The 21,870-nt window shown below is 41.7% G+C and overlaps 1 protein-coding gene across 3 annotated transcripts in view; it reads left to right on the forward strand.

Moving 5' to 3' along the window:
* The window catches only part of LOC112426729 (uncharacterized), a 129,365-nt gene that overhangs the window by 58,212 nt on the left and 49,283 nt on the right, over window positions 1–21,870 (forward strand). For all 3 annotated transcript variants that reach the window (XR_011607004.1, XR_011607003.1, XM_071068216.1), the window contains one exon: window positions 6,615–7,399. Coding sequence is in view for 1 of the 3 variants with exons in the window: in XM_071068216.1 (XP_070924317.1) it covers window positions 6,615–6,980 (366 nt within the window). In the remaining 2 variants the exon portion in view is untranslated. The remainder of the gene's footprint in view (window positions 1–6,614; window positions 7,400–21,870) is intronic.

Here is a 21,870-nt window from a genome sequence, read left to right on the forward strand (position 1 = left end):
TCCTAGGCTCAAGAGATCCTCCCCCATCAGACTCCCAAAGTGTTAAGATTACAGGCATGAGCCACCATGCCTGACCCCATTTTTATTGGCCCTGCAAGATGCTTTGTTTTGATTGTTCATTTTCACTTCTGCCTCCTTCAGTAAACCTGTGAGTGTCCTGAATGGGGATCAAGATTTGTTTGGGTGTATGATCTAATTTGAATACACACGTGTGTGTGTGCATGTGTGTATTTCCCCTGCTATTGGACTGCTCAGCCTTCACAGCCTGTTCTTCCCCACTCTGATACACCAGGTGTCCTTCAGCAGGTGTAGTGAAACAAAGCAGAGGCTTTGATGTCACCCACGCTTGCCCTCATGTGACTCCCGGCCCAGCCCTGAGCCAGAATCTGCTCCTGTTATTAAGGGTATGATTGTCTTCATTTTACAAATGAAGATATGGAGGCTCATATTCTTCATCTACAACTCATTGATGGATAACCAGGTAGCCCTTGCAACCTAACCTTTGCTGTTGCCTCCATTACAAAAAGCTCTATGCTCGGCCATCAGTCATGATTTTAGAGAGGGCTCCTCAGGTAGTGAGAAAAAATGCTGACCGACAGTGTCATTATTTCAGGTCGAGGTGACTAATAGCCCTGCAGTCCTCTCTGCACTCTGTGCTGAGGGAGAACGACCTTTGATTTGTGGCAGTCGCAGGGGCTGGCAAGGCCTGCAGTCATTTGCAGCTGATTCTGCTGCTTTGTGTCATGAGACATTAAGTGACCTGCTTGGATTCACTGAACTAATTAGTGGCATAGCTGGGATTGGAACTCAATATTCCCTTCCCCAAATGATGGGGTTCCCTCTGTGCTTGGTGTCTTCTTGACTTCTAATGTGTCTGAAATGCGTAATTGTTAGAACCCTGGACATCTGTAGCCTTCACCGGTCAACTGTAATCACCCCAAGCACCCTGATGGATTCGCGGAGCACAGAGGACGATCTCAGCAAACGTGTTTATCGTGTTTGTCACCAATGAGGACTTTTGCTGCCATCTCTTGTACCTTGGTGACTTGGGCTAGAGCACACATAAACCTCCAGGATTATTTTTATCCTTTTAGTTTAAGGTCTAGAGAGAATGAACAACTCTTGGCCTATTATGTTAATCTCAACTCACACCTACTTTTGGCCCTGTGACTGAGGCATGAAAATATGAGTTTTTTTCCCTTCAGGCTGAGAACAAAGCTGCCACCTTCCCCCACAGTGGTGTTTTTTAAATGCTTGGTTATGACCAATTAGAGGATTATAAAATCAATTAGTGGGGTGACCAGCACTAAAAAAATAGAACAGGATATAAAATAAAAAAGTAGTAGTAGAGTACTGTTCTGTGAAATCTTTTATCAGTAATGTGTGCATATGAATGAATGTGTACATGTGTATATGTATATGTGTGCATGTGCATGTATACTGGATCACAGTTTAAAATGTATTTCTCACTATACTTTGGGGTAAAATAATAGGTGCTTTCAACTTGCAGGTGATAATTATGACTTGGCAGGATGTATCCAAATGACATACCACTCCAGGTAGATTAGAGTCTCTAGAGGGAGGGGCTGGGTGTGTGTGTTTTTTAAGTTCCTCAACTGATTACGGCATTATCTTTCTTGCTACCTCCCCAACTCTCTCTCTCCTCTCTCTCTCTCTCTCTCTCTCTCTCTCTTTCTCTCACACACACACACAGACACACACACACACACACACACACACTCCACAGTTGTTGCAAACAACTGTATCTTATTCATCTGAGTATCCCCCTATGACTGAAGCAGTAGCTGGCACTCCCCAGGCACTCAATAAATGCTTATAATTGTCAAATGGCAAATGTTTGAAGGCTAAAAAGTGAAATTTATATAGTTTTCTTTCATCATGCCCAGCATACATTTTGCACTTGGTAAATGCCACTCAGTGTGGTCATAATGACTTATGGAAAACAAAAATGCAATACTGAGAAGCCAAATGGCTAAAACGCACAGGCATAATGAATAGCCATTGGACTGAGCTGGCCTTCACCACCCCAGAATAAAACTCTTTCCCCCTCACTGCACTTGAACAAACCAATCCAAACCAGGAAACCACAGAGAAGGAGTGGCTGCCACCGCCCTAAGTAATAGAGTAGATCTCCTCTTAACCTTGGTGACCCTCAAAAACCAGTAAATTCCTTCTTTTATCTATCCTAAATCCTTTATATTACCCTTTAAGCCAATTTTCTGTTGTACTGTATTCAATGGGAATTGAAAACAGCTGGTCACCATCTGCTGTAGATTAATTCTTCATGTACTTGAAGCCTATAATTAGGTCATTCCTCAGCCTTCTCTTCTCCAGGCTAAATATCTTATTTCCTTTAGCCTTTCCCAAAAGGTTTTATTTTCTAATTATTTAATTGTCTTCATAGTGTTACTCTCAATACCAGGCTCCCTGTCTCCACACACCTCAAGTTGAGAAGACTGATCAGTGTGAAGGGTCATGGGCATTTAAAGTCACCACTGTCACTTTCAGGAAGTCCTTTTCTGTGAGTTGTTTATTTTCTGAGGGCCATTTAGAAATGCACAGCAGCCTTCAACTGAACAGGACCGTGTCACCCTGAAATTGGAAACAGGAAGCAGAATATTATGCTTTGCTTCTACCCTAATTTCAAATACAGATAAGCTGGACCATAACCTTGATTTTGCACCCCAAACTCTGTGACTTAGCCAGTGTAAATCTGTGGGATGTAACTGTCATCCTCAATTATAAATGTGTCATTATAATAGCATTCTTTTTTTTTGGATGGGGGGGACGGGGTCTTGCTCTGTTGCCCAGGCTGGAGTGCAGTGGCACCATCTCAGCTCACTGCAACCTCCGCCTCCTGGATTCAAGTGATTCTTCTGCCTCAGCCTCTTGAGTAGCTGGGATTACAGGCACATGCCACCACACCCACTAATTTTTGTATTTTTAATAGAGACTGTATTTCACCATGTTGGTCAGGCTGGTCTCAAATTCCTGACCTCATGATCCACCCACCTCGGTCTCCCAAAATTCTGGGATTACAGGTGTGAGCCACTGTGCCCAGCCTATAATAGCATTCTTAAAATGGATTTTTAACTTGACTAATCTCAGGTGGAGAGAAGTGTTCAGTGTTCATCCTATTTTTTTTTTTTTCCGATACAGGGTCTCGCTCTGTCACCCAGGCTGGAGTGTAGTGGCAAAATCATAGCTCAGTACAGCCTCGAACTCCTGGGCACAAGCGATCCTCTCACTTTAGTTTCCTGAGTAGCTGGGACTACAGGCACGCACCACCATGCCTGGTTAATTTTTTAAAAAGTTTTTTGTAGAGATGGGGATCTCACTATGTTGCCCAAGCTGGTCTTGAACTCCTGACCTCAAGCAATCCTCCCACTTTGGCCTCCCAAAGTGCTGGGATTACAGATGTGAGCCACTGTGCCTGGCCCAAAGTGTTCTTTTAAGTCCAGGAAATATTCTGCTGGTGGAATGTACCCAGGGAGGAAGAAAGCATGTCCAAGCACCATTCTCGAAGGCAGTGGCTCTCCTCCTTTCTGGAAGTATGTGTATGTGACACATTCCCTAATGTCCAGATTTTGATGAAGTACAGGAACATGCATGGATCAATAGATTTTTGAGATGATCAAAATTATATCTTTATTTCTGTGGCCCTCTGTTCTGTCTATCGAAACTGTGTTGGAATTTTATAGCATGACTTTTTGGTTGGAAAAAGTTATCCCCTGGTTGTCTGTCCTTAGAAAGACTCCATCATGACTCAGAAATGATGGCCAGATTGTGATGTTTTTTACTTTACTCTATTAAACATCTCCTCTAGCTGTACCATGCCTTATTCAGAAACAGTCAAAAATGCATGGCTTCTGTTTACTGTGCACAATCCCTTCATGAGGTAGATATTATCACCACGTCAAATATATATGCATGTTTATGGTTACTTAGGTGGCAAAGCTGGGATTTGGATCCAGCCCTGATTGGTCTCTCTGGTGTCATCAGAGTCACCTTTAGCATGCTGCTAAAATACAGATCTGTGGATCCCAGGCTCAGATTCTGACTTAGGAGGCAGGACTCAGGAATCTTCACTTTCAGTTTCCCCAGCAAAGTCTTACGCATTGAAAAATGCCGTCTAACTATTAAATGCTGGGGCACCTGAATTAAAAAATCTAGACCATTGTGTCTCAAACTCTGTTGAATGTCTACCCAGGAGTTTGATGAAAAGAATCCTGGATTCCCCTCCACAGCTACTGAATCAGAACTGAGAAAAATGAAGTTGGATGTATTGTTGATGTGCAACCCGGAGGAATTGAAGGCACAGTGTAGTTTGAGGAAACCACTAGTGTGAATCTTCCTGCCAGCGGTTTCCAATCCCAAGCACTTCTGGATGTTTTGGTGGGAGATGGAGTCTGCTAGGGTGAAAGATGGGATGGTAGTGGCTTACAGTTCTTGGCTTCCTAAGTGTGTGAAGAAAGGCTAAGGAAACAGTGGGAAGATGAGCCTTGAGAATGCTTGCTGCCTCACCAGGCAACTACTTCTTTTTTTCTCAGAGACAAGGGTCTCCCTATGTTGCCCAGGCTGGTCTTGAACTCCTGGGCTCAAGTGATCCTCCTCCCTTGGCCTCCCAAAGCATTAGGATTAGAGGCATGACCTGTCCCAACTGTCTCTTAAAGAAGGATAAAAAGGATACAAAGCCATGGTTTTGAAAGCCAAGTATTGCATTTGCAAGCAGAAGTATAGTAAAGAGATAATCACGTGTTATGATGTTGTAGCAGGTACTGTTGCCATGGCAACATAGCAGGGGACTTACAGAGGAGATAGACAGAGGAACAGATGGGACGGGTGTTATTCCATTGAGAACTTAGGGACGCAAGAAGGTTTACTGAAATGAGCAGCATAAAAAAATTCTTGGCACACAGTGAAAGCTAGTCCTAGAAGATGAAAACTCAGAAGACTTGGTTCTATGAATATATTTTAAATCTACAAAATGTGTTTTAACAACAGGAGTCAAAGAATCCTCATAGCTGTCTGAGAAGTCTTCATTTGACAGATCTCAATTGCAAGCAGCTCTTTGCTAGCGAATCACATAATGTACCATATGTTCTTGATATAATGTATGTGGGAAAATGAGTATGGTGTTTGTGCTGAAAAGTCAGAGCCCTACAAATATAGTTAAGCTCTCACTAGATGACCTAGAGATAATTGACTGAATTCAGCATAGCAATTTCTTGAGTCGGTATATACTAGGTAAGTGGATGGAAATAATTTAAGGTTCATGCATATTTGTATGTACATTTCAGTATTATAATAATTATAGGCAATGTTTAAAAACAAATTGAATTTTAATTCCCTAGATTAACATTGGCTCCTATTTATTGAGTTCATTTTCACTTTGAGCTAAGGAGAAATTATTTATTTATTTATTTATTTATTTATTTATTTATTTATTTATTTTGAGATGGAGTCTTGCTCTGTCGCCCAGGCTGGAGTGCAGTGGCGCCATCTCAGCTCACTGCAAGCTCCACCTCCCGGGTTCACGCCATTCTCCTGCCTCAGCCTCCCGAGTAGCTGGGACTACAGGCACCTGCCACCATGTCTGGCTAATTTTTTGTATTTTCAGTAGAGACAAGGTTTCACCATGTTAGCCAGGATGGTCTTGATCTCCTGACCTCGTGATCCACCTGCCTCGGCCTCCCAAAGTGTTGGGATTACAGGCGTGAGCCACCAAGCCTGGCTGATAAATTGTTATGTAACACTTCAACAGCTACTCTTCATCAGCACCTCAAATTCACCTAATCAAAATTATGGAAAATAAAACACAACAACCTCTTTCTTTCAATAACTAAGCTTTATTAGTTCCTTAAATACATAATTACTACATTAAAATAATTTAAAAAGAGGCTGAGTACGGTGCCCATGCCTGTAATTCCAGCAATTTGGGAGGCTAAGGTGAGAGGATTGCTTGAGCCCAGGAGCTCAAGACCAAGCTGGGCAAGATGATGAGACCCTGTCTCTTAAAAAAAAAAATTAGCCAGGCATAGTGGTGTGCACCTGTAGTCCCAGCTACTCAGGAGGCTGAGGTGGGAGGATTGCTTGAACCCAGGAGTTCGAGGCTGCATTGAGCTAAGATCCATGCCACTGTACCCAATCCAGGTGACAGAGACCCTGTCTCTATTTAGAAAAAATAAATAAAACACATGGATTCTATACAAATGTTTATTTATCTCATTACTTTATCAAACAGGTTTTCTGCCATGGTGAGCATTCAACAGATGCTGACCTCATTTGGGCAGGAGAAAGGGAATTCCTTACATTTTTCTTGTTTAAATTGGTTCTTGAACCAAAGTAAGGAGAAGGAAGGAAGGAAGGAAGGAAGGAAGGAAGGAAGGAGGGAGGGAGGGAGGGAGGGAGGGAGGGAGGGAAGGAAGGAAGGAAGGAAGGAAAGAAAGGAAGGAAGGAAGGAAGGAAGGAAGAAAGATGCCCTCCAAGTGTGACAAAATTCCCCCCAGAATGCTCCTTGGGACAAAGTGCTGAGAGACTGAGTCCTCCCTAAGGATCCACACCTTCCCAGTTTACCTTGTGCTTCTCCACAGATGCTGTGCATTGGACTCTTCACTGGACTCTTCCTCACTTGGGCTCCCTGCGATTTTCCAGATCAGATGTCTCCATTTGCTTCCCAGCCTTCTAAAATGAAACACCTTCCACGGCAGGCAATAAAGGGATCTCTGTGCTCCTCATGTGTTTGGAGGCCTCTGCTTTTTCCTGCTCTGTGCATAGCCTTGCAAAGGCTCTGCGTTTCTGTGTTCTGCACTGCTCACAGATTGCACCTTCAGCCTTCCCAGAATGAACTTCTTGAACTGCTCCCTCCTGTGTCCACACTTCCTGAGAAGGGCAGCTATGGAAATCCCACCCTGAAGCCCAGTAACCTTGCTTGGGACATCGCTGAAGAGTTGAACTAAGCACAGGGCTATGTGGGACCAAACCTATCTATTCCCCACCACCAAAATCTCACCCCTTTCTCATGCCAGCACTAAGGAAAGCTGTTTTGGGGAAAAGTGAGATCCGCTTTTACGGTGGCTGACTACATGAGGAAATTATGATTCCCTGACAGAAATAGATTGGTATAGACATGGCAAGAATGAGAAATAATCTAATTAATGATCCATGTGCTCATTCAGTCTCTTCAGTTCATCTGTGTTTACAATCACCAAATCATTCCTGTGGACAGAAAAGTCTCAAAACAGAGGTTATCTATAAGAAGAAAAGGAATATCGCAAATCCTGGGATGGACCTCTTTATGAGGCAGGAGTCCGCTAGTTGCAAAAACAGAAACTGATCTGAGTTGGCTTAAACAAAAAGGGGGACGTTTGTTTTAAAGGTAAGGGAGTGTCTCTGGAAATCCAAGTGCAGAAATGCAACCTATGCTCAAGCTGGAAGCAGGGAGTGGAAATCCACGTCTGATCTCTCTATGTCGGCCCGTGCTGGTCTTGCTCTTTCCTCTCTCTTACACTGATTTCCGTTGCTTCTCTTTCTCTGTATGGGAAAACGTGGCAACAGTCCTGGGATTTTGCTTCCTGCATTCAGGAGAAAGCCACATTGAAGTAATATTTCTTCTGAGAAGGGGTGTATTAACTCCGATTGGGACACGTGCACTCTTGATCCAATCAAACATAGTTTGGGGGAGGATCATACTACAAAAATGGCTGCTAAGAGTCCTGCTGGCCATGCGGATGGCAATGGGATTAGGGGTACAGATAGGGCATTCCCAGAGCTGGGTAAATGAGTTCGAATTGGGCAAACTACAAGACTACCCTCCTTGCCTTGCACAAACAGACACTTTGTTTTTTTCCTTATGCGTTTAAAGATTTCCCACTAACATGATCTAACTGATACAATTAATATAAATATCAATTTATTCACTATACACCTCTTCCTTAGGCAGGATATCCCAAATTTATGTTCCGCCACTGCATCCAAAAGAGGTTTTTTGTTTTTGTTTTTGTTTTTGTGATAGGGTCTTTCTATGCTGCCCAGGCTGGATTTGAACTCCTGGACTCAAGTGATCCTCCCTCCCGACTCTGCCTTCCAAAGAGCTGAGATTACAGATAGGGGCCACTATTCCTGGCCAAGAGCTTCTATGGAGTAATTATTCAGGATTAAAGGTCAGGGTTTCTTGGTGAATTCCATACCTCTTCCAGTTAAGTCTTGTTTCTGTCTACACATGATATCTCACTGTCTTGCAACCCATAGACTATTTAAAGATACACACTTCTTGCCGGGTGTAGTGACTCACAGCTGTAATCCTAGCACTTTGGTAGACCAAGGCAGGAGGATTGCTTGAGCTCGGGAGTTTGAGACCAGCATGGAAAACATAGTGAGAACTTGTCTCTACAAAAAATTAAAAATTAGCTGAAACTCCAGCCTGGGCAACAGAGTGAGACCCCCATCTCAAAAAAAAGAAAAAATTAACCAGGTGTGGTGGTGGATGCCTGTGGTCCCAGCTACGCAGAAGGCTGAGGTGGGAGGATCATTTGAGCCCTGGAGGTCAAAGCTGTAGTGAGCTATGATCACGCCACTGTACTCCAGACTGGACAACAGAGCAAGACCATGTCTCAAAATAAAATAAAATAAAATAAAATAAAATAAAATAAAATAAAATAGATACACACTTCTAACACATCTGATAGGAAATGGTAGAGGGAAAATTGGAGTAAGTCTAATAAAAACCTCTTAGAAAGCAGAAAAAGGGAAAGAGTCATCCTGGTAATAAATCCAGAGTTCATGTTTTCTATTGTTAATAGATTTTAGGATCTCAAAATCTCAAAGGCATCCATTGGTCATCTGATTGCTGGTAGGAGAGTGAGTTCCTTGGCCAACTGATTTGGCTGTCTTGGGTTCTGACTGCTGAATTGCTCTTGTCTAGTGCCTTTCAGGGCTATCTGGAAGTGGCACTTGAAATGATATGGGGTCTGTACAAACAAAGCAGTCTACTTTCTGTTGGTGCAAATGCTTGGGCCTTGAGATTGCTTTACAAGTTAAGAAATTTGAGCTCCTTTTCATGAGGCTTGTTTTGTTTTGTTTTTCCTAACAATGCAACTTCCTTAAATCTTAGTTTCATTTAGGGGACTCCCTTTGCTAATAACTGCCACCCAAAATTCTATGTATCTGTTTCTTAATACTGGGACTGTGTTTCCTCTCCCTTGTCTTTGGCTCTCAGCTGAAGAGTTTAGTTTTCTTCCCTAATCTGCCCTGGAATGTTGCCCCAGCCTCTACTGGAAGTGCTGTCCCCTTTGTCTGCCATGAGAGAGTTTAGTTAGGGTCCCTCTACCCAAAGGATGTCTTCAGGAGAGCCTATCCAGATGTCGGGAATGTAAAGTAGTGCAAAGAACAATAATTATTCACTCCATTTCCTAGCACTTGAAGTTGGACAGACTCATCCACACACAACACAGCCTGGCTTGCAAAAGCAAGCTGCACATGCTATTGATTGAAGTAGTTACATATTTTAAATAATATCCACTATGAAATACTGCTGAATAATATTTAAATAATGTGCTTCTTTCCTCCCTCCAAAACTCTGCTTGCACTTGCTTTTCTAGTCTTCTGTGTAGAACTCTTAGTCTTATGCTCAGAATTAATCCTTTGTCGCCCTGCTACCCTTGGACTCCCTTCTTGGCAGTATGAAGGTGTGCAGCTACTATGCATTTCACATTTGCCTGCTGCTCCAGTCTTAGAACCCTCCCTTAACCTCTGCTCTTACTCTAGTCGTGGAACCCAAAGGATCCTTTACAAGGGCAGGGGATACTTCACAGTGGGGGAGACTTTTTTTCCTTCTTTGTCTTTTTTTTTCTAGACAAGGGTCTCTTTCTGTCACCAAGCTGGGGTGCAGTGGTGTGATCATAGCTCACTGCAGCCTTGACTTCCCTCGCTGAAGCAATCCTCTCACCTCAGCCTTCCAAGTAGCTGGTACTATGTGAGTGCACCACCACACCCAGCTAAGTTTTATATATATATATACACACACATATATATGTGTGTGTGTGTGTATATATATATGTGTATTATATATATACACACACACACACATATATATATATATATATATATATTTTTTTTTTTTTAAATAGAGATGGGGTTTTGCCATGTTGTCCGGGCTGGTCTTAAACTCCTGGTCTCAAGCAGTCCTCCCTCCTTGGCCTCCCAAAGTGCTGAGATTATAGGTGCGAGACACCGTGCCCAGGCTGCTTTCTTTGTTTTTAACTACATTTTCTAGATTATTTGTTCCTGGAGCAACTGGCTAATCCAGAGACTAAAGTTGGAAGAAAGCACATTCCTCAGAGACAGTGGAGAGTCCTCTGACACTTTTCTCTTAATGGTCATGACTCTGAAAAATCAGTCCTGGACTAGAAGTGAGGGTGTCATGAAGAAATGTTGCTTTGGGTAAGGGAAAACTGAAATCCAGTTTCCCCGCTACCATGGGTAACCTGGTGGGGCTGTCCTTTGTAAGAATGGTGAGTGTCTCATGCTTTGGTCGTTGCCTGTCTCCTGGATCCCTCTCCCTCTCCTTCCCTCTTCAGCTTGCTTTTTCCTTCAGAGAACATCTCCTGAGTTCCTCTTCTGTGCTGAGTATAGTGCTCTGTGGTAGGAATGGAATGGTGTACACAAGCTGGTATTGTTCCTGTCTTCATAGAGCTCAAAGCCTAGTGCAGGGGGAAAATTGATGAATCACATATAATCATTGTGGAAAGTACTTTGAGAGAGAGGAAGAATGTATATTGTAGAGCAGAGCAGGGCTGCCTTTTTTTTTTTTTTTTTTTGGTGACAGGATCTCATTGTGTTACCCAGGCAGGGTGCAGTGCTGTGATCATGGCTCACTGCATCCTCGAACTCCTGGGTTCAAGTGATTCTCCTACCTCAGCATTCTGAGTGACTGGGACAGCAGGGGTGCCACCATGCCTGGCTAACTTTTAAAGATTTTCATAGGGATGGGGTCTCACTATATAGTCCAGGCTGGGTCTTGAACTCCTGGGCTGAAGTGATCCACCCATCTTGGTCTGTAAAAGCTCTCAAATTACAGGTGTAAGCTACCACATTTAGGCTTGGTAACTTTATCCATCTATTTATTTATTTTAATTTCACCAAAGCAGTTGAAATTAACTTTGAAATTGAGGTCTGAGCAGTGAATAGGAGTGAGCCAGGGAGTTAGATGTGGTGGTGATGGTGGTGATGAACAGGCAGTGAAAAGAATCTAGGTAGCAAATGTCTAAAGGATGTCAATGGTGTCTCCCTTCTACTAAGATCTACTTAGGATAGATGCTAATGCCCAACCCACATTCTGCAGAAGTTCAAAGCCTACCTCAAGATCTCAGAGGCTGATTCTTGGGTTTGTGCCTGCTATACCTGTAGCACTCTACCCTTTCCTCAATTACCACAAAAATCCTCTCACACAAGGAATTTACTTATAAACAAAACTTTCTTCAGCCTTTTGGTGTCACCAGGAGGCATCCCATTGCACGAGCTGCTCAGCCAAATTCAGCAGAAAAATAAATTAGAGATTTTTTTTTTCTTCAAAGTCCTTTGCTCATTCACTCCTGGGAGGTTCTCACTTTCCCTTACCCCTTGAATGACTCCATCCTTCACCCTTTTTCTCATTCTCTCAGGCTTCTTCTTTCATTTCTTCTCCCTACTTCCTCTCAGGGACAAATCCCCAAAATTCCTCTCATTTTCCAAGTACTCAGGGGCTCATCTTTTACCAGTGGTCTCTTGGAAAGACAGCCCCTTGATTGTGATGGTGGGAAATCCAGGCTGTTGAGGATTATGAGTAACAAGCTTTCTTGCTCTCCCCATATCATTCCATAGATATTCTCAAGTATGGGGATACCTATAATATTAGTTATCCTTGTAAACAGATTCATTTTGTTCCTGCTACTGCTCTGCTATATATTACTTAATGCTATCATTACTCATTCTGCTGCTGTTACTACTACTACTTACTAAACACTTGCTGGACAAAGCACTTAAAATCTATCATTTCCTCTAATTCTTACAAAAATGCCATCAAGTACGTATTATCTCCATGTTACTCTAAAGAAATTGAGGCTTAAAGACTTTCAGTAACTTAAAGTCACTCAGCTAGTAAATGGTGGTCACTCCTAAAGCCATATATTTAATCATCATAATAGAATGTTACTGTTACAAAGCAACATTTTTTGACTTTTTAATATAGTGATAAATAATGCCACACACACTCTAGCACAGTCTGCAACTGAAAATGTGTAATTTAGTTGGAAAACATCTTCATATTGGGAAAACACCTTCAAATCTTTGTGAGAAAATATATTTGAAAATTTAGCTATCTGTTTTTTTTTTTTCATTATACTACAAGTTCTGGGGTACATATGCAGAATTTGCAGGTTTGTTACATAGGTATACATGTGCCATGGTGGTTTGCTGCACCCATCAACCTGTCATCTATATTAGGTATTTCTCCTAATGCTATCCCTCCTTTTGCCCCCCATCTCTGACAGGCCCCGGTATGTGATGTTCCCCTCCCTGTGCCCATATGTTCTCATTGTTCAACTCCCACTTATGAGTGAGAACATGTAGTGTTTGGTTTTCTGTTCCTGTGTTAGTTTGCTGAGAATGATGGTTTCCAGCTTCATCCATGTCCCTGCAAAGGACATGAACTGATCCTTTTTCATGGCTGCACAGTATTCCATGGTATATATGTGCCACATTGACTTTATCCAGTCTATCATTAATGGGCATTTGGGTTGGTTCCAAGTCTTTGCTATTGTGAATAGTGCTGCAGTAAACATACGTGTGCATGTGTCTTTATAGTAGCATGATTTATAATCCTTCGGGTATATACCCAGTAATGGGATTGCTGGGTCAAATGGTATTTCTGGTTCTAGATCCTTGAGGAATCGTCACACTGTCTTCCACAGTGGTTGAACTAATTTACCCTCCCGCCAACAGTGTAAAGGTGTTCCTATTTCTCCACATCCTCTCCAGCATCTACTGTTTCCTTTTTAATGATCACCATTCTAACTGGCGTGAGATGGTATCTCATTGTGGTTTTGATTTGCGTTTCTCTAATGACAAGTGATGATGAGCTTTTTTTTCAGGTTTGTTGACTGCATAAATGTCTTCTTTAGAGAAGCATCTGTCTATATCCTTTGCCCACTTTTTGATGGGGTTGTTTGCTTTTTTCTTGTAAATTTAAGTTCCTTGTAGATTCTGGATATTAATCCTTTGTCAGATGGATAAATTTCAAAAATGTTCTCCCATTCTGTAGGTTGCTTGTTCACTCTGATGATAGTTTCTTTTGCTGTGCAGAAACTCTTTCATTTAATTAGATCCCATTTGTCAATTTTGGCTTTTGTTGCCGTTCCTGTTGATGTTTTCGTCATGAAGTCTTTGCCCATGCCTATGTCCTGAATGGTATTGCCTAGGTTTTCTTCTGAGGTTTTTATGGTTTTAGCTCTTGCATTTAAGTCTTTTACCCATCCTAGGTTGATTTTTGTATAAGGTGTAAGGAAGGGGTCCAGTCTCAGTTTTCTGCATACGCCTAGACAGTTTTCCCAAGACCATCTATTAAATAGGGAATCCTTTCCCCATTGCTTATTTTTGTCAAGTTTGTCAAAGATCAGATGGTTGCAGATGTGCGGTGTTATTTCTGAGGGCTCTGTTCTGTGCCATTGGTATATATATTTGTTTTGATACCAGTACCATGCTCTTTTGGTTATTGCAGCCTTGTAGTATAGTTTGAAGTCAGGTAGTGTGATGCCTCCAGGCATTGTTCTTTTTGTTTAAGATTGTCTTAGCTATATGAGCTCTTTTTTGGTTCCATATGAAATTTAAAGTAGTTTTTTTTTTCTAATTCTGTGAAGAAAGTCAATGGTAGCTTGATGAAGATAGCATTGAATCTATAAATTACTTTAGGCAGTATGGCCATTTTCATGATATTGATTCTTCCTATCCATGAGCATGGAATGTTTTTCCATTTGTTTGTGTCTTCTCTTATTTGATTGAGCAGTGACTTGTAGTTTTCCTTGAAGAGGTCCTTCACATCCCTTGTAAGTTGTATTCCTAGGTATTCTGTTCTCTTTGTAGCAATTGTGAATGAGAGTTCACTCATGATTTGGCTGTCTGCTTGTCTGTTATTGGTGTATAGGAATGCTTGTGACTTTTGCACATTGATTTTGTATCCTGAGACTTTGCTGAAGTTGCTTATCAGCTTAAGGAGATTTTAGGCTGAGACAATGGGGTTTTCTAAGTATACAATCATGTCATCTGCAAAAAGAGACAATTTGACTTCCTTTCTTCCTATTTGAACACACTTTGTTCTTTCTCTTCCCTGATTGCCCTGGCCAGAACTTCCAATACTACATTGAATAGGAGTGGTGAGAAAGGGTATCCTTGTCTTGTGCCAGTTTTCAAAGGGAATGCTTCTAGTTTTTGCCCATTCAGTATGATATTGGCTGTAGGTTTGTCATAAACAGCTATTATTATTTTGACATACGTTCCATCAGTACCTAGTTTAATAAGAGTTTTTAGCATGAAGGGTGTTGAATTTTATCAAAGGCCTTTTCTGCATCTATTGAGATAATCATGTGGTTTTTGTCACTGGTTCTGTTTATGTGATGGATTATGTTTATTGATTTGCATATGTTGAACCAGCCTTGCATCCCAGGGATGAAGCCAACTTGTTTGTGGTGGATAAGCTTTTTGATGTGCTGCTGGATTCAGTTTCCCAGTATTTTTTTGAGGATTTTCACATCGATGTTCATCATGGATATTGGCCTGGAATGTTTTGTTGTTGTGTGTCTGCCAGGTTTTGGTATCAGGATGATGCTGGCCTCATAAGATAAGTTAAGGAGGAGTCCCTCTTTTCCTATTGCTTGGAATAGTTTCAGAAGGAATGGTATCAGCTCCTCTTTGTACCTCTGGTAGAATTTGGCTGTGAATCTGTCTGGTGCTGGTTGGTAGACTATTAATTATTGCCTAAATTTTAGAACTTGTTATTGGTCTATTCAGGGATTCGACTTCTTCCTGGCATAGTCTTGCAAAGGTGTATGTGTCCATGAATTTATCCATTTTCTCTAGACTTCAAGTTTATTTGCATAGAGGTGTTTATAGTATTCTATAACAGTAGTTTGTATTTCTGTGGGATCAGTGATGATATCCCCTTCATCATTTTATTGTGTCTATTTGATTCTTCTCTCTTTTCTTATGTATTAGTCTGGCTAGTGGTCTATCTATTTTGTTAATCTTTTCAAAAAACCAGTCCTGGATTCATTGATTTTTTGAAGGGTTTTTTTTCTGTCTCTATCTCCTTCAGTTCTGCTCTGATCTTAATTATTTCTTGTCTTCTGCTAGCTTTTGAATTTGTTTGCTCTTGCTTCTCTAGTTATTTTAATTGTGATGTTAGGATGTCAATTGTACATTTTTTCCCACTTTCTCCTGTGGGCATTTAGGGCTATAAATTTCCCTCTAAACACTGCTTTAGCTCTGTCCCAGAGATTCTGGTACACTGTGTCTTTGTTCTCGTTTATTCCAAATAACATTTATTTCTGCCTTAATTTTGTTATTTATACAGTAGTCATTCAGGAGCAGTTGTTCAGTTTCTACATAGTTGTGTGGTTTTGAGTGAGTTTCTTAATCCTGAGTTCTAATTTGATTTCACTGTGGTCTGAGAGACTGTTTGTTATGATTTCCATTCTTTTGCATTTGCTGAGAATGTTTTACTTCCAATTATGTGGTCAGTTTTAGAATAAGTGTGATGTGGTGCTAAGAAGAATGCATATTTTATTGATTTGGTTGGAGAGTTCTGTAGATGTCTATTAGGTCAGCTTGGTCCAGAGCTGAGTTCAAGTCCTGAATATCCTTGTTAATTTTCTGTCTTGTTGATCTGTCTATTATTGACAGTGGGGTGTTAAAGTCTCCCACTATTATTGTGTGAGAGTCTGTGTCTCTTTGTAGGTCTCTGAGAACTTGCTTTATGAATCTGAGTGCTCCTGTATTGGGTGCATATATATTTAGGATAGTTAGCTCTTCTTGTAGCATTGATGCCTTTACCATTATGTAATGCCCTTCTTTTTTGCCCTTCTTTTATGATCTTTATTGGTTTAAAGTCTGTTTTATCAGAGACGAGGATTGCAACCCCTGCTTTTTTTTGCTTTCCATTTGCTTGGTGAATCTTCCTTCATCCCTTTATTTTGAGCCTGTGTGTGTCTTTGCATGTGAGATGGGTCTCCTGAATACAGCACGCTGAGGGGTCTTGACTATCCAATTTGCCAGTCTGTCTTTTAATTGGGGCAATTAGCCCATTTTTATTTAAGGTTAATAATGTTATGTGTGAATTTGATCTGTCATTTTGATGCTAGCTGGTTATTTTGCCCATTAGTTGATGTAGTTTCTGTACAGTGTCGAAGGTCTTTACAATTTGGTATGTTTTTGCAGTGGCTGGTACCGATTCTTCCTTTCCATATTTAGTGTTTCCTACAGGAGCTCATGTAAGGCAGGCCTGGTGGTGAGAAAATCTCTCAGCATTTGCTTGTATGTAAAGGATTTTGTTTCTCCTTCATTTATGAAGCTTAGTTTGGCTGGATATGAAATTCTGAGTTCCAAATTCTTTTCTTTAAGAATGTTGAATATTGTTAAAGAAAGCCCCTACTCTCTTCTGGCTTGTAGGGTTTCTGCAGAGAGATCCACTGTTTGTCTGATGGGCTTCCCTTTGTGGGTAACCTTATCTTTCTCTCTGGCTGCCCTTAACATTTCTTCCTTCATTTCAACCTTGGTGAATCTGACGATTATGTCTTAGGGTTGCTCTTCTCGAGGAGTATCTTTGTGGTGTTCTCTGTATTTCCTGAATTTGAATGTTGGCCTGCCTTGCTGGATTGGGGACATTCTCCTGGATAATATACTGAAGAGTGTTTTCCAACTTGGTTGCATTCTCCCCATCACTTTCAGGTATACCAATCAAACATAGGTTTGGTCTTTTCACATAGTCCCATATTTCTTGGAGGCTTTGTTTGTTCCTTTTCATTCTTTTTTCTCTAATCTTTTCTTCGTGATTTGTTTCATTAAGTTGATCTTCAATCTCTGGTATCCTTTCTTCCATTTGATTGACTCGGCTATTGATACTTGTGTATGCCTCACGAAGTTCTCGTGCTGTGATCTTCAGCTCCATCAGGTCATTTATGTTCTTCTCTACACTGGTTATTCTAGTTAGCAATTTGTCTAAACTTTTTTCAAAGTTCTCAGCTTCCTTCCATTGGGTTAGAATATGCTCTTTTACCTTGGAGGAGTTTGTTATTACCCACCTTCTGAAGCCTACTTGTGTCAATTAATCAAATTCATTCTCCGTCCAGTTTTGTTCCCTTGCTGGTAAGGAGTTGTGATCCTTTGGAGGAGAAGAGGCCTTCCGGTTTTTGGAATTTTCAGCCTTTTTGTGCTGGCTTCTCCCCATCTTTGTGGATTTATCTACCTTTGGTCTTTGATGTTGGTGACCTTTGGATGGGGTCTTTGAGTGGATTTACTATTCCTTTCTGTTTGTTAGTTTTCCTTCTAACAGTCAGGCCCCTCTGCTGCGGGTCTGCTGGAGTTTGCTAGAGGTCCACTCCAGACCCTGTTTGCCTGGGTATCACTAACGGAGGCTGCAGAACAGGAAAGACTGCTGCCTGTTCCTTCCTCTGGAAGCTTCATCTGAGAGGGGCATCTGCCAGATGCCAGCCAGAGCTCTCCTGTATGAGGTGTCTGTCGATCCCTGCTGGGAGGTGTCTCCCAGTTAGGAGGCACGGGGGTCAGGGACCCATTTGATAAGGCAGTCTGTCCCTTAGCAGAGCTCGAGAGCCATGCTGGGAGATCCTCTGCTCTCTTCAGAGCCAGCAGGCAGGAACGTTTAAGTCTGCTGAAGTTGTTCCTGCAGCCGCCCCTTCCCCCAGGTGCTCTGTCCCAGGGAGATGGGAATTTTATCTATAAGCCCCTGACTGGGGCTGCTGCCTTTCTTTCAGAGGTGCCCTGCCCAGAGAGGAGGAATGTAGCGGGGCAGTCTAGCTACAGCGGCTTTGCCGAGCTGTGGTGGGATCTACCCAGTTTGAAATTCCCAGAGGCTTTGTTTACACTGTGAGGGGAAAACCGCCTACACAAGCCTCAGTAATGGTGGATGTCCCTCCCCCCACCAAGTTGGAGCATCCCAGGTCGACTTCAGACTGCTGTGCTGGCAGCAATAATTTTAAGTCATTGGATCTTAGCTTGCTGTGCTCCGTGGGGTTGGGATCCACTGAGCTAGACCACTTGGCTCCCTGTTTTCAGCCGCCTTTCCAGGGCAGTGAACAGTTCTGTCTCACTGGTGTTCCAGACACCACTGGGGTATGAATAAAAACTCCTGCAGCTAGCTCAGTGTCTGCCCAAACGGCCACCAAGTTTTGTGCTTGAAACCCAGGGCCCTGGTGGTGTAGGCACTGGAGGGAATCGCCTGGTCTGTGGGTTGCAAAGACCATGGGAAAAGTGTAGTGTGTGGGCCAGAATGCACCATTCCTCATAGCATGGTACCTCACAGCTTCCCTTGGCTAGGGGAGGGAGTCCCCCAACCCCTTGTGCTTCCCAGATGAGGCAGTGCCCCAACCTGCTTCTGCTTGCCCTCTGTGGGCTGCACCCACTGTCTAACCAGTCCCAATGAGATGAGCCAAGTATCTCAGTTGGAAATGCAGAAATCACCCTCCTTCTCTGTTGGTCTCACTGGGAGCTGTAGACCGGAGCTGTTCCTGTTCAGCCATCCTGCCAGCCACCCCAATCTCTGCTTCTATATTTTATATCACAGCTTGGCCATTGTTTGGGGACTCTGTCTCTTTCCCTTTCTTCAGTTTGCAAACTCCATGGAAGGATTCTGATTGGGCTGGTTTGAAAGCCCACTCTTGGATCCCAATCATCTGTGGCCAGATGGGAGTCAACAGTGAAATGGTCACTCCATTCAACTTCCACAAGTGGAGTGTGTAAGAGAACATTTCCTAGAAGAAGGGATGTTGCTGTTACCACAGATCTCAAGAGCAGAAAGAGAGGCAGGGATGGGGGCTGAATAACCAAAAAACTGATGTTTCCCACACAGGCCTGCTTTTCACGACCCCAGCATGTACCACGTACCCTCTCCTGTTAAACTTTCCCTCCAAGTTTCTTCCAGTCCACTAAACTACTTGTCTTAGTCCATTTGGGCTGCTATAACAAAATGCCTTAGATTCATAATTTATAAAGGAGAGAAATGCATTGCTCACAGTTCTAGAGACAGAGAAGTCCAAACTCAAGATGTCAGCAGATTCAGTGTCTGGTGAGGGCTTTCTCTCTGCTTCAAAGATGGCACCCTCTCATATTAGAAAATGGCAAGTGAGCTGCTTCAAGCCTCTTTAATAATGGCATCAATCCCATTCATGAAGGTGGAGCCCCCATGACCTAATTGCCTCCCAAAGGCCCCACCTCTTATACTATCCCATTGGAGATTACATTTTAAACATATGAATTTTGGGGAGACAAACATTCAGACCACAGCACTACCTTTCTATTAAAGCACGAAAAAAGACTTCGTCAAAGACCTAGACATAAAGAGCCCATGTCCATCAATAAATTAAATGAGTTCCTGTGAAGGTTTCCTACAACTGATATTCAGATACATCAGTTTTACTTGAGCCTTATTAGTCCATTTTCATCAACCTTCAGGGGAGGTTAACTGGAATGAAGTGACATGACTGAATCTAAAGTTCTTACTGAAACAATCTTTTTATGTAATAATTTCACCAGGATGTCTATCCATGATACTTGTTTGTGCTCTCTGCCCCCCATGTACACTAAAACAGACACAGTAGGTCTCCTGTCATTTCACAGTACGGGGTGCCAGTGCCTTTGGTTCATGTATTTGTTTCTCCAGTGTACCTGCTGTAGGCTGATATTCACTGGTGTTGCATCTAATGACCATCACAGCTTTGGAAATTCATCAACTTGTAATAATCAGCCCTAGCCTTAACATCACTTTCCTTTGTGATTTATGTGGACAATATGTGATCCAGAAAAAATTAAAAGACATACAAAATTGTATCTATATTTTGCCAGAAATAAGTCACAAAGTAAATGACAATCACATACACTTACACACACTCACACAGACTCTCTCATACACACAGAGATACACACTTACCTCTCTCTGTGCTTCACAATAACAGCATTAAGTAGTTTCAGATTATCTTAGAAGAAAATATTTTTTTCTAAACAGAAGCGTTAAGAAATTTTTACTGATTTTTTTTACAAGGGGTCTATAAACACGCTCAGCTTCTAATAAAGCTAGTATTGATTCTATTCAACCACATGATTTACTTCATCCTAGTACATATGAGAAAAATCAGAGTCTAATGATACTACAGATTTATAGAAGATGGTATAGCACACCAACAGAAAAATTGCACTTGCTGTACTACAAATGACTGCTTTTCAAAATACAGTAACTTTCCTAATCACAGCCACAGAACAAAGCAAACAAAATTCCATCTGTTAAGCAATACCCAAAGAGTGAAATCCATTTTCATCTCAACCACATAAATCCCTCTATTAAAAAGAGACACAGCCATGGTCATTGGCAAGCGCATCTTTGTGCATCAGTTTCACTATTTGCAGTTCATTAACCTCCAGAGGTGACACATTTGCTAGGAACCATGCAAAGGAAAGTATGACATGGTTCCCACACCATGGGGCTTACAATCAAGAAGAAACAACTAGGAAATATTCAGCAAGACCAAAAATAGGAGTAAAGAGCTGGCACAGAGAGGAGAGAAATTCAAAAAGGAAATCTAAGGCATGGAGAGAAAGGGTATTGAAATTTGAATTCCTCTTCAGGGTTAAATTCATCATCCAATATTAGAAAGCATCTCAAATGCTTGAGGAAATACAGTATTCCAGTGGACCAGAAGAAAAAGTTGGAAATGAAAGAAATGGTAAATTCCTTCATGTCAGAGGTGGTAGTTTAATCTCCACAGTCTTTAACCGAAGAGTAGCAACAAGAAACACAAAGTAGGCTCCCAATAATTGTCAAATAAAAGGATCAGTGAAACCACTCTTTAGAGCTGTATTGCTTAAAGATTTTTCTGAAGCACATTGTGCAAGCTAAGTGGTCTGTAGACAAAGGGCTTTGTGGTCAAGTAAGTTCACTAGTGCTGTCCAATGTCACTTATAAGATGCATGAAGCCCCTGGGCATATTAAAGCCTCAGGGAAATCAAGCAGTAGAGAAAGTTTTTAAATGTATTAACCCTATTTTTCTCAACTTATATGATCTCAGAAACTTTCTGGAGTTTTTTGTTTTTTGTGTTTTGTTTTTCATTCATCACCTGTTGGTAACCCAAGACTCTATTCTAAGGCACAGACTTAGAGAAATCCTGCCTTTAAAAGCCTTAAAAAGCAAGGGCAGAGAATATAAGAAATGGTTTTTTAGAAAGACTTAGTTTTAAGAGGTCAAAGACTGTGTCGGTTTGACTTGCTGGTTGTATCTCCAGAGCCTAAAATAATAGCCAGACAAAAAGTGGTCAGTAAACATTTGATGAGTGAACGAATGGAGGAAGAAGGAGAAAAGGTTAGGATAATTGGTTAACCTAACGGGTCCTGGTCTGTTAGCCAAGATAAGGGAGATAATTAGTCTGGTAATTGACAGGTTGAGGTTGTGGCAACTGTAGAAAATCTAAATGGAAATTTCCAGTTGGATGGATGGCACTCAAACCAAACTCAAGTTCTGAGATAGAGCTAATCAATTTGGATTATTATCTATCTTAGTCTAATCAGGCTGCTATAACAAATATATCATAGACAGGGTG

This window comes from Macaca nemestrina, chromosome 8 (assembly GCF_043159975.1).
Source record: "Macaca nemestrina isolate mMacNem1 chromosome 8, mMacNem.hap1, whole genome shotgun sequence".
NCBI classification, from domain to species: Eukaryota; Metazoa; Chordata; class Mammalia; order Primates; family Cercopithecidae; genus Macaca; species Macaca nemestrina.